At 44.3% G+C, this 13,560-nt stretch overlaps 1 protein-coding gene across 7 annotated transcripts in view; it reads left to right on the top strand.

Moving 5' to 3' along the window:
* KCNT1 (potassium sodium-activated channel subfamily T member 1) overlaps positions 1-13,560 on the top strand; it is a 587,173-nt gene that overhangs the window by 476,954 nt on the left and 96,659 nt on the right. For all 7 annotated transcript variants that reach the window (XR_012236041.1, XM_073599682.1, XM_073599683.1 and 4 more), the window contains 2 exons: positions 4,176-4,284; positions 4,644-4,752. Coding sequence is in view for 6 of the 7 variants with exons in the window: in XM_073599682.1 (XP_073455783.1) it covers positions 4,176-4,284; positions 4,644-4,752 (218 nt within the window). In the remaining variant the exon portion in view is untranslated. The remainder of the gene's footprint in view (positions 1-4,175; positions 4,285-4,643; positions 4,753-13,560) is intronic.

Genomic DNA, 13,560 nt, shown 5'->3' on the forward strand with positions numbered 1-13,560 from the left:
TTATAACAATGCCATAGGGGATCAAGAAGGATTTTTTTCCCTGTTAAAGCAAATAGGAGCAAGCTTTAGAAAATGTTTTGTCTTCCTTTGAATTAAATAACGTTATCGATGATGCTTTTTATGGTTAGATCTATCAGCCAAGTTTTAGTACCTTTAAAGATAATATAGATTTTAATCTCTCTTTTCTACAAATCTTGGTTTGCTATATTTTTGAGAAACAAGCCAACATACAGATAATAGTTTTCTAAATGTAGCATACAGTATATGTTCACATGTTAAGTTCCATTATATGCTGAAATGCTGGAACTGCATTATCTACCCATAAACAGCCTTAAGTCTTGTACACACCAGTATTTTTTATTCTTTTTTGTTCAACCCAGCGGGTTAAACAAAAAAAAACTGACAGGTCGGAGCCGCTGTACTAACTGTCCGATGTTAGTACAGTGATCTCCCCTGCTGTTGTGTTCTGACAGGGGGATGCCCCACCTCCCCCAAGAGCGCTGATCGGGAGCTGATCCGCAGACCTTTTTTGGTCATGCCCCTTCAGCCGGCTGCTGTCGTACTGAAGCTCCACGGGCCAAATGTCGTATGGTTTCTATTAAACCAGTGGATGCCGTCCGACATTCAGCCTGTGTGCACTAAGCTTAAGGAGCTTGTTCTCCTTAAACATTAAAGCCCAACTCCAGGCAAAAAAAAAGGTTTTCCATGTAGTGGGGCTGTGCCCGCAATGCGAGGGTTAACTGCTCGTTTTTTCCAGGGGAGATTAGAAAGCTTAACATCCATTCCACCAGCAAACAGTGCTCCCCCACGATCCAGCAGTGGACTGTTCCTGACGTGCTCACATCCAGAGCAGGACTATGAGCTTGATGATGTCAGGAACAGTCCACTCGACTAGATCATGGGAGGGGAGGGGGGTGTATGAGCCACAGTGACATGTCTTGTGCAGGGAGGATCAGGTAAGTATACAATGCTGTATAAAAGTATTTGACCCCTTTCTGATTTTTTTTTTTTTTTTTTTCATATTTTTCACACTTAAATGACAGATCATCAAACACATTCTCCTATTACTGTACACAAACATAACCCAAGTAAATACAAAATGCAGTGTTTAAATTATGGTTTCTTTTATTAAGGCAAAAAAGCTGTCCAAACCTGCCTGGCTTTATGTGAAAAAGTAATTGCCCCCTAACCCTAATAGCTGGTTGTGCCATCCTTGGCAGCAACAACTGCGATCAAGCGTTTGCGATAACTGGCAGAGTCTTTCACATTGGTGTGGAGCAATTTTGTCCCACTCTTCTTTGCAGAATTGTGTTATTCAGCCACATTGGAGGGTTTACCAGCATGAACAGTCTGTGTAAAGTCATGATACAGCATCTCAATTGGATTTAAGTCCGGGCTTTGACTAGGCCACTCCAAAACCTACATTTTTCTTTGTTTGAACCATTTGGAGGTGGACTTGCTGTTGTGTTTCAGATCATTGTCCTGCTGCATAACCCAAGTGCACTTAAGCTTGAGGTCACGAACTGATGGCCGGACCTTTTCCTTTAGGATTTTCTGGTAAAGCTCAGAATTCATGGTTCCATCAATTATGGTAAGTCGTCCAAGTCCTGAAGCTGCAAAGCAGCCCTAGACCATCACACTACCACCACAATGTCTGACTGTTGGTATGATGTTCTTGTTATGAAATGCTGTATTAGTTTTATGCCAGATGTACTGGGACGCACACCTTCCAAAAAGTAAATTTTTGTCTCATCAGTCCACAGAATATTTGCCTAAAAGTCTTGGGGATAATCAAAATGTTTTCTGGTAAATGTGAGATGAGCCTTTGTGTTCTTTTTGGTCAGCAGCGGCTTTGGCCTTGGAACTCTCCCATGGATGCCATTTTTGCCCAGTCTCTTTCTTATTGTTGAATCATGAACACTGATCTTACCTCAGGCAAGTGAGGCCTGCAGTTCTTTAGATGTTCTGGGTTCTTTTATGACCTCCTGGATGAGTCGTCGTCATGCTCTTGGAGTAATTTTTGTAGGCCGACCACTTCTGGGAAGGTTCACCACTGTTCCAAGTTATCTCTATTTGTGGATAATGGCTCTCCCCGTGGTTCATTGGAGTTCCAAAGCCTTAGAAATGGCTTTAAAACCCTTCCTAGACTGATACATGTTTGTTTCTAATCTGTTCTTGAATTTTTTTTAGATTGTGGCATGATGTGTGGCTTTTTGTGATCTGTGCTTCACTTTGTCAGACAGCTTCTATTTATGTGATTTCTTGATTCAACAGGTCTGGCAGTAATCAGGCCTGGGTGTGGCAAGTGAAATTTAACTCCGCTTTCCAAAAAAATTGGGGTAATCACAGTTCATTCATGATTCAGCATAGGAGGGGGCAGTTACTTTTTCACACAGGGCCAGGCAGGTTTGAACAGCTTTTTCCCCTTAATAAATGAAATAATAATTTAAAAACTGCATCTTGGATTTATTTGGGTTATCTTTGTGTAATATAAAAATTTGTTTGATCATTTAAGTGTGAGAAAGATGCAAAAAAAGAAAAAATCAGGAAGGGGGCAAATACTTTTTCACAGCACTGTATCTCTGTTTCCCAATCCCCTAGATAAAAGATCAGTTGACCCGTGCGGTGCGGGCACAGCCCCACTGCATGCAAAAACTTTTTTATTTTTTTGCTTGGAGTTCAGTTTTAAAGCTCCACAAGCAAAAACATTTATCTAAATGTATTTCTTAATAGCCACAAAGTACATAAATTCACATTGTGTGCACCAAACACGTGTAAATATAACAGTGACATCACTGTGCTGTACATAGAGAAGAGCTGTGGGAGGGATTCAACAGCTCCGCCTATTACAGGCTGCCTGCAGAAAACTGCAGGAGGGGACAGAGACGAGACCAGTCACTTTGCACAAGGAGAGAGAGAAGCAGTGACTGGTCTTTATTACAGGAAGTTCCTGTCTGTACAGAGGCAGATTTTCACACTGGATTAGCGCATGACTGAAAGTAATAGATGAAGCACACCAAGATTCAAATAAGAATACTTATGTATCTGTATTCAGCTTTAAGCAAAAGAAGATTTATTTAATAACATAAAACTGATTTCAGTAATGTAGCCATAAATCTAAAATCAGCTCTTGCCATTTTAGTATATGCACACCAATAAGATGAACAACACAGTTGAGGAAGTGCTGATCCGGCGTATAGACCCGACATAACATGAAGTTTCTTTTAGGAAATGATGATAAAAACTTTAATAGATACTTGGAAAAAAATGAAGAAAATGAACCCTTGATACAAAAACCGTGGTCCAGCAAATAGATAGAGTGATTAAGCTGTGACTCACAGTTCTGATGGAAGCTGTGGTTATGCCTGGTAGAATGGATGGCTGCCTCCGTATGCTGGTAACCCTGGGAGCGGAGCTTCGGCTTCTGGTTTGCCTGACGACTCCATATCGGCTATTGAGTGCGGCTCTCGGCATTCAGCACATCCTTCTTACTGGTGAGTCCTTCTCACAGCAGCAATCAGCCCAGCAGAGCCTTCACAAGCCCTGGTGACAGAGCTCACATCAATCGGGCCGTCTGCCTGCTCCCAGGGTTACCAGCATACGGAGGCAGCCATCCATTCTACCAGGCATAGCCACAGCTTACATCAGAACTGAGTCACAGCTTAATCACTCCATCTATTTGCTGGACCACGGTTTTTTATCGTGGGTTCATTTTCTTCATTTTTTTCCAAGTATCTATTAAAGTTTTTATCATCATTTCCTAAAAGAAACTTCTTGTTATGTCGAGTCTATACACCGGATCAGTGCTTTCTCATCTGGTCTCATGAGATTGGGAGCAGTGGTTAGCCATTAACCCTTCCCAACCTCCCCACTCAGCTGAACTGGGCACTTTCATGCGCTGGAACTTTTGTTGACACCAATAAGATGCAATTTCTAATTTGCTATGCTGTTCTACTAGTTATGGTAGTTCATCTAAAGCTCACCACACACACATACCACACTCTGATTGTATATCTCCTTGCCTGATTGAATACAAATTGATTGGATAGTTTAGATAGGTCCTCATATTGCATACAGTAGTTTTGCTCAATCTAAAGTTGATTATACAGAGATAGTACAGTCAGATTGAAACATGTATGGTGAGCCTAAGGGCTTGTTCTAATGTTCATTCTTAGGACCATCAGACCATCTTGAGAGCCTGGGCCGTGAAAGATTTCGCTCCCAACTGTCCTCTGTATGTCCAGATTTTGAAGCCTGAGAACAAATTTCATGTCAAGTTTGCAGGTAAGTTCAAATGGCCACCTCGCGGTGCAAAACTCCTGGTCTATGAGTTCATATGTGATATGGCTGGTCACATGACCAAGGCAGATATTTTTACTTGTGGGAAAGGATCGTTTAGATGTGTGTGTGATCACCAAAATATCTGCAAGTTCCTGGTCTGCTCTTCCACTGAAGTCATAAAAGAGAGTTCCTACCGTACCTGATAGATTTAATTTTTTTTTATATTATGAAGAAGATAACAGATTTATTTTGCTCCTAAAATAGGTAAGGACAAAGCCCAAAGTTATCCTAGTTTTCAGATAGATTGATTGGTTGATAATAGTTATTTTAATGTGTCTGATAATTTTGCCCTTTATTTTCAGATCATGTGGTATGTGAGGAGGAGTTTAAATACGCCATGCTGGCACTGAACTGTGTGTGTCCTGCTACCTCGACCCTCATCACGCTACTTGTTCACACCTCCAGGGGGCAGTAAGTTTACTTTTTATTACTAATTTGTACTGCTCTGACACTTTCTACTCATACTACAGAGCAAATTGAACCATTCACATCAGTCCTTGTGAGGTATGTTATTTTACATCTCCAACAGCTCAGTGCTGTACGTTTTTGGTGCCAAGCTCTTGATGCTACAAATTTGTGCATATCTAGCAGCTGAGCTGACCTGAGTGATATAAAGTGTCTAGCAGAGAGGCATAAACACCTCTGTCCCAAATACTTACAAAGAAGTGGAAACGCATAAAATATATAATATGTAAAAGTCATCAACTTTATGAGAACATACAAAACTAAAAAAGAGTAGAAAAAAGAGAAATGCACCAAGAACAGGTTTTACATTTTTACATAACTTCTGTACATACTTGAAAAAATTCTTCATGAAGAGATTCATCAATAATTGTGCCAATCAGGAAGAAAAGATGGAATACATCATAAATGACAACGCGTTTCATGAAACATTGTTTACTTGATCAGGAGTTTGAATTTACTTTTTTGGGAGTTGCTGAGACCAGAGAGGTTCGGTCGGTGAGTGCCGCACTTTTTCTCCATCATCTCCAGCTGCTGTGGAAACATCTCTTATCCCCATCTTAAGCTTGTCTGACTCCTAAGCTGCTGGCTGTGGAGTCCACCATTGCCGGTAAGGGTATTCTTGCCTATCCCTTTCTCACATATGTTGGATACCTTATCCTGTGGATGCCATCCCCGGATCTAAGGGCCCCACACCATTGGTTTCGGTTGCTGCTGACCTTCCAGCTACATTCCTAGATGCCTATCTATTCATTTTTGCTGGACTTCTAGCTATGTCTGCTATTTACTAATTCACGTTGGACTTCTAGTTTTGTTAGCAGCTCATGCCGTTATTGTTATGCATCATTTTTCACTTTTACCCGTTCACTTTATGTTTATCACATATTTGTGTAACTGTACCTTTAATGAGGTTCTTGTCAGATTAATTTTTTATGATTATCTTTAGATTTATAGAGAGAGAATAGTTTATTTCTTTCATCACTATTCCATGGTGACCCGATCCTGCTAGTGTTAACTACCAGTCTATATAGGGTCCTTTTAGTGTTTACTAGTTTAACACATATATTGCTTTCATTACCATTTTTGTGTCACTTATTTTGACTAAAACGTCCAGATATCAGTCTATACATGATTAAATTTGTGTTTCATTAAATGCACTTTATTGGGCTCTTTCCCTTCCAGATGTCCATTCTGTCAGGTTTTACCCAATAACGCACATGTACTGTTTAGCGCCACACTTATCCATTTTTTTTCACTTTCGTTACAATTAGTCTGATTGTTGTGTTGGCCGCTTTTGTCACTTTGTTTCGGTTGGCGCATTATTATTTTTTGTTTTGTAGTTTTGAATTTACTGACAAGGTGTAACTCAATTTGATAACCAAGGTTCATTAAAGACCATAATATCAACACCAAATGGTTGGGAAGTCTGTCCCGGGGGTTGTGAAGACAACAGGGAGAAGCCCCAGTGGCACCCCAGGAGGCAAAGGCAAAAGCAGAAGTATGCCTTGGCACACAGAAAGTGGACTTACTCATAGAGACAAATTATTGTATCAAGCCCCAGAAATATTAATTTGAAGTCTAAAATAGGCACAAAAGTAGGTAAAGTGAGGAAAACAAAACAAGACACAAGGGATAAAATGTCCTAAAACATGATGTAAATTAAAACGTGATAAAGTATGTAATATGAAAGCCATGAGAAATTAAGGAAAAGAGAATAACAGCCCGGCGAGTGATTGTAGAATAAAGCCTGAGAGAGAAAATGTATACTCCCGACATAGCAAGTCTTTATTGAACCTTGGCTACCACATTGAGTTACACTCTATCAGCAACAGTAAGTGATGAAGTGAACCATGTTTCAGGAAACACCTTGGGGTTTCTAATATATTCAATTTTTTCCTCCTGATTGGCACAATTATTGATGACTCTCTTGAAGCATGTTTTCAAATATGTATTACAGTATGGAAAATTGTAAAAAAAAACATTTCTTTCTCGAACATCACGGGACACAGAGCCACAGTAATTACTGATGGGTTATATAGGTATCACTGGTGATTGGACACTGGCACACCCTATCAGGAAGTTCAACCCCCTATATAATCCCTCCCCCTTGCAGGGATACCTCAGTTTTTACGCCAGTGTCTTAGGTGATGGACGTGTAAAGATGTCCTGTGCTGAGCTCCAAAGGGAATATCCTAAGATCCTATACTGGGGCAAGCCAGGCGAACCGGATCCATTCAAAGTGTCTTTTCATGGCCGAATTGAATGGTACCCGGGCCTCGTGTCCGAAGAAACGAGGTTTTACCCGTAATGCTTCTCTTTTTAGAGAGCTGGACCCCGCAGATCAGAAAATGGCTTTAAACTTCCTAATTTCTGGCGAGGTGCTTTACGGTCCCAGAACTGTTGGATCCCCCTACTGATGGGGGCCCCAGTCTCTGACGGTTTTTTCAAACGGAGCCCACCGTGAGAGGTGAAGATTGGGTCTGTGTAAACAGCACCCTGCGGCTGGATAAGGTAAGAGGAGATTCCACAGAATTTTTGAGTTCTAGTGGCTTTTCTCCTTTAAGGTAAATGCATGCTATGCCTATTGTGACCACCGGGGGCTGCCAAGAGCACAAACCTACACATGCTGACTGACTGTCTCAGGTGTTCAGTGCTGATTATGTCCCAGCATCTCAAAGCAGGCTGCAAGCAGGTAAGGTGGAAAGGGGGATTTCTCATGTTTGAATGTTCCCCCCAGGCTAGAGAGGGGCCGCAGGGGTCTAGAAAGTGGCCACCATCTCTGAAGATAGCCGTTCAGGCAGATCTTGTTACCAGTCTCCCTCCTCCCCCCCCCCCCCATCCCCAGCCTTTTCTCCAGAAGCATGACAGGAGAGTCGGCAGTGCGGGAAGCGCTCGTTTTTTTCAAAACTCGGGGGGGCGGTAGAGGAGGGGGCGGGATGTCAGCACAGAGTGTTTAGACTCTCACTCAGGCCAGCTGCAGGCTATTAAAGGCACTCTGTACTTGTGCACTCAGCCTTCTGAGAGACACAGAGCTGACGGTCGCATGTAAGTTGGGACACAGGCATTCTCCTAGGCAGCATTTACTGAAGTAACACCAGGCTGAGCATTGGGTAGCAAGGCTTTTAGCCAGACTACATCGCTCAGCGGGCAGTGTTCATTTGTATACCTCACACCTTGTTGCTTTGCACTATGGGTAGAAGAGGTTCAAGCACCCCAGGAACCAGAGACACTAGGGGATCTCGTTCAGGTTCTGAGGGCCCCCTGTTGGCAGCATCCTCCCCCCCTAAAGATGGGCCAGGGACGGCTAGCCAGGGAGAGCCATCGGGGTCAGGGGCTACACCTGCTTCTGGCACTTCAGCCCCTGTATATATTACACAAGAGGTTTTTTCCTCAACCATTAATGGTCTAGAGGAAAGATTAATGGCCGTGATTACGTCTTCACTCAGTGGAAGAAAACGCACTAGGCTTTCCTCTGTTCCCCAAGACCCTCAGACAGAGGAGCTCTGGGATAAAGGAGATGAATCCCTTTCAGAGGATCAGGATGGGATGGATGATTCCTCTTCGGAGGATTCAGGTGGAGAGGGACCCTCTGCGACTTCCCAAGAGGAGAAAGTCTTAGTGCAGATCCTCACTGGATTGGTCCGCTCCACATTTAAGTTGCCCATACCTGAAACTGCTAAAGAATCCTCTTCTGCTTTGGGGTCACTGAAACCTTTCCAAGCAGCACATGCTTTTCCTGTTCATACTTTACTTGAAAAGCTTATTTATTCTGAGTGGGATCACCCAGACAAACGTTTTTTTCCGCCGAGAAAGTTTTCAACACTTTATCCGATGGAAGAAAAGTTTATTAAAATGTGGGGAATACCGGCTATTGATGCCGCCATTTCCTCCGTAAATAATAGCCTGACTTGTCCTGTAGACAATGCTCAGATGCTCAGGGATCCTGTAGATAAAAGGATGGAATCCCTATTGAAGGATGTTTTCTCCTTAGCAGGATCAGTGGCCCAACCTGCAGTAGCAGCGATTGGAGTCTGTCAATACTTAAGAGACCATGTTAAGCAGGTCATCAAAGTATTACCTGAACAGCAGGCCCAGGGGTTTGCTAACCTTCCAGCGGCCTTATGCTTTGTGGTTGACGCCATTAGAGATTCTATCGTGCAAACCTCCCGTCTTTCACTGGGGTTGGTGCATATACGTAGAATCCTATGGTTGAAAAATTGGTCAGCCGAAGCACCATGTAGGAAGCTACTGGCTGGGTTTCCATTTCGTGGTGCAAGGTTGTTTGGAGAGGACTTGGATAACTATATCAAGAGAATCTCTTGTGGGAAAAGCACTCTCTTACCTGTCAAGAAGAAGAGTAAGCGTCCCTCTTTCAAACGGACTCTTTCCCCAGCGCCGGGGGCTTCAGCCTCCAGGCAGTCTCGACGGCCGCCTCCATCGGGGTCCAGAGACAAGAGTCAACCCCAGGGACAAAAGAAGTCCTGGGGAAAGAAGCCTACTAGGCAAAACACTAAGACCTCTGCATGAGGGGGCGCCCCCGCTCACTCGAGTGGGGGGAAGACTGCGACAGTTCTCAGAGCTCTGGCATGAGGACTTCCAGGACAGATGGGTAGTCTCCACGGTAACCTTAGGGTACAAGCTGGAGTTTCAGGAATTCCCTTCTCCTCGGTTCCTCAGATCAAATGTTCCCAGAGACCCAGAGAAGAAGCAGTCGCTCCTTCTAGCGTTAGAGCGACTTTTGTCGCAGGAGGTCATTATGATAGTTCCCGCAAAGGACCAGGGATTGGGCTTCTATTCCAACCTTTTTACGGTCCAAAAGCCAAATGGGGATGTCAGGCCCATTTTGGACTTAAGGGATCTGAACCGATTCCTAAGGATTCAATCCTTCCGCATGAAATCAATTCGAACAGTAGTTCCCACCCTGCAGGGAGGAAAATTTCTGGCATCAATAGACATCAGAGATGCATATCTGCATGTTCCCATTTTTCCTGCTCATCAGAAGTTTCTGCGCTTCGAGGTAGGAGGGCGCCATTTCCAGTTTGTGGCTCTGCCTTTTGGGATAGCCACTGCACCTCGAGTGTTCACAAAGATCTTGGCTCCTCCTCTGGCCAGATTAAGGGCTCAGGGTATAGCTGTCATAGCATACCTAGACGACCTGCTCTTGATAGACCGGTCGGTAGCCTCTTTGAATGGAAACTTGAGGACCACGGTCAGGTATCTAGAACACCTGGGTTGGATCCTCAACTTAGAAAAGTCTTTCCTAAAACCAGTAAGAAGACTGGAGTATTTAGGTCTGATTATAGATACAAGCCAGGAGAAAATATTTCTACCCCAGACAAAGATCACTGCTTTGAGAGAGCTGATTCTGACAGTAAGGACCAAGAAGGGTCCCTCAGTCCGCCTTTGTATGAGGCTACTAGGGAAGATGGTGTCTTCATTCGAAGCAGTTCCCTATGCTCAGTTTCACTCAAGAATGCTGCAACACAGTATTCTGTCGACCTGGAATAAGAAGGTTCAGGCATTAGACTTTCCGATGCACCTGTCGCATGCGGTGCGTCAGAGCCTCAATTGGTGGCTCATACCCGAAAACCTGCAGAAGGGGAAATCCTTTCTACCGGTTACCTGGACGGTGGTAACAACAGATGCCAGTCTGTCAGGTTGGGGAGCAGTTCTGGAACAGGCTGCGGTCCAAGGGGTATGGTCCAGGACAGAGAGGACCTTACCCATCAACATTCTGGAGATCCGGGCGATACATCTAGCTCTAAAAGCCTGGACTATCAGGCTACAGGGTTGTCCGGTCAGGATCCAGTCCGACAATGCCACAGCAGTGGCTTATGTCAATCATCAGGGAGGCACCCGGAGCCAAGCTGCTCAAAAAGAGGTGAACCAGATCTTAGTCTGGGCAGAGATGCATGTGCCATGCATATCGGCAGTTTTCATCCCGGGAATAGAGAATTGGCAGGCGGACTATCTAAGTAGCCAGCAGTTACTTCCAGGGGAATGGTCTCTGCATCCCGACGTCTTTTGGGCCATATGCCAAAGATGGGGGGTTCCAGATGTAGATCTCTTTGCATCCCTATTCAACAAAAAGATAGACAGATTTGTGGCAAGGACAAAAGATCCTCTTGCATGCGGGACGGATGCGTTGGTGATTCCGTGGCATCGGTTCTCACTGATTTACGCATTCCCGCCTATTCTGCTACTACCACAACTCCTTCGCAGGATCAGGCAGGAAAGGAAGTCGGTACTTCTGGTGGCCCCCGCTTGGCCCAGAAGGACTTGGTATGCAGAAATAGTAAGGATGACGGTGGGTTCCCCGTGGACCCTACCGGTACGCCCAGACCTGTTATCTCAAGGTCCAGTGTTCCATCCTGCCTTACAAACGCTAAATTTGACAGTTTGGCTATTGAGACCCACGTTCTGAAGAGTCGTGGGCTCTCAGGTCCTGTCATATCTACCTTGATTAATGCAAGGAAGCCAGCTTCCAGGATGATTTATCATAGAGTCTGGAAGGCTTCTATAACCTGGTGTGAATCCAGAGGTTGACATCCCAGGAAATATGTCATAGGTAGAATCCTTGATTTTCTACAGATGGGATTAGAGATGAAGCTGGCCTTGAGTACCATCAAGGGCCAGGTCTCTGCTTTATCAGTATTATTTCAGCGGCCACTTGCTTCGCATTCTTTGGTCCGAAACTTTATGCAGGGGGTGATGCGTCTTAATCCTCCGGTTAAAGCGCCCCTAAACCCCTGGGACTTGAATTTGGTCCTGGCTGTGTTACAGAAACAGCCTTTTGAACCAATAAGTCAGATTCCTTTGGTCTTGTTGACAAGGAAATTAATTTTTCTGGTGGCCATCTCTTCTGCTAGAAGAGTATCAGAATTAGCAGCTCTTTCCTGTAAGGAGCCTTATTTGATTATACACAAGGATAGAGTGGTACTACACCCTCATCCTAGTTTTTTACCGAAGGTGGTTTCTGATTTTCATTTAAACCAAGACATTGTTCCACACTCCTTTTTTCCACATCCCTGTTCTCCGGAAGAGAGATCTCTACATTCGTTGGATGTAGTAAGAGCAGTTAAGGCCTATCTAGGGGCAACTACTCAGATCCGCAAGACGGATGTTTTGTTTGTGCTGCCAGAGGGTCCCAATAGAGGACAGGCAGCATCAAAAGCTACCATTTCTAAATGGATTCGACAGTTGATCATTCAAGCTTACGGTTTGAAACAGAAGATTCCTCCGTTTCAGATCAGGGCACATTCCACAAGGGCTATTGGTGCTTCTTGGGCAGTGCATCACCGGGCCTCTATGGCTCAAATCTGCAAGGCCGCAACCTGGTCTTCAGTTCATACATTCACCAGATTCTATCAGGTGGATGTGAGAAGGCATGAGGATATCGCCTTTGGGCGTAGTGTGCTGCAGGCAGCGGTACAGGGTCCTCAGGTCTGATTGCACCCTACTTGGTCGTGGTTCCCCCCCCTCAGGTAGCATTGCTCTGGGACATCCCATCAGTAATTACTGTGGCTCTGTGTCCCGTGATGTTCGAGAAAGAAAATAGGATTTTTTAAAACAGCTTACCTGTAAAATCCTTTTCTTTCGAAGGACATCACAGGACACAGAGGTCCCGCCCCTCTTCTAATACACTATATTGCTTGGCTACAAAACTGAGGTATCCCTGCAAGGGGGAGGGATTATATAGGGGGTTGAACTTCCTGATAGGGTGTGCCAGTGTCCAATCACCAGTGATACCTATATAACCCATCAGTAATTACTGTGGCTCTGTGTACCGTGATGTCCTTCGAAAGAAAAGGATTTTACAGGTAAGCTGTTTTAAAAAATCCTATTTTTCTGGTGCATTTCCCTGTTTTTATTTTATTTTACTTTAAGATGTTCTAATGAAGTTGATGACGATTACATATTCTTTATGTGTTTCATGACCTTTAAAAAAGTCCCATGGACGATTCGTTTTTCACTTCATTATAAAGCGTCTCTTCCGCTTTAGCGCCCTTTAACACTTCACCATCCTCCTGCCTGAATGCTTAAGGCTTAACCCAAATGCTAAAGTATTTATTATTGGGGCATTGAGCATGGGTTAATTTTTTGTTTATTTGTAGTGTAGCGGTACCCCCGTAAGGGCTGCTGAGAATTGTGGTTTGTCTGTCACCCTGCCCAGCCCTGCATTCAATCTCAGACACTCCGAGACATAAAGCAGTCAGTAAAATTTGTTTTTTTTTTGTTTTATTGAGGGGCAGGGCTTTTTTTTCAGCAGGAACTAGGGGGAACTTAGTTCCACCACCTCTGGCTCAGGTCTTCTGCTCCCTGCTCACCACTATCACTTGGTAACACTGAAGTCCAGCTTCTGCGTTTACAAGTGATAGCTTATCTCCCAGTAGCTCCCACAGGTCAGATCTCCTGCGCAGATCTCACTGAGTGCCGGACAGGGAAAAGGGAGATACAGAACAGGTGACCAGGGTTCAGTGGAGTCATGGGCAGGAGAGGGTGTGTGGTAGGCTGCACCCTCTGTGGTGTCCATTTTTTCCCCTGGTGACCAGTTGTTGATGCTCCTACTGCATGATCTCCCCTGCAAGTGACTGTAGTATAGTATAGTATGCTGGGAGGTACTACAGCCAGATAGGTGCTTCAGCTTAATATTGCAACAAAGGTAAGACATATGACAGATGGTGGAGCTTTTAAGGAGGAGGGAGAAGATGAGGGCAGTGGAGGGGAGGGGTTGTATGCAGAGGCAAGAGCTACTAT

The sequence above is a fragment of the Aquarana catesbeiana genome, linkage group LG09 (assembly GCF_042186555.1).
Source record: "Aquarana catesbeiana isolate 2022-GZ linkage group LG09, ASM4218655v1, whole genome shotgun sequence".
NCBI lineage: Eukaryota > Metazoa > Chordata > Amphibia > Anura > Ranidae > Aquarana > Aquarana catesbeiana.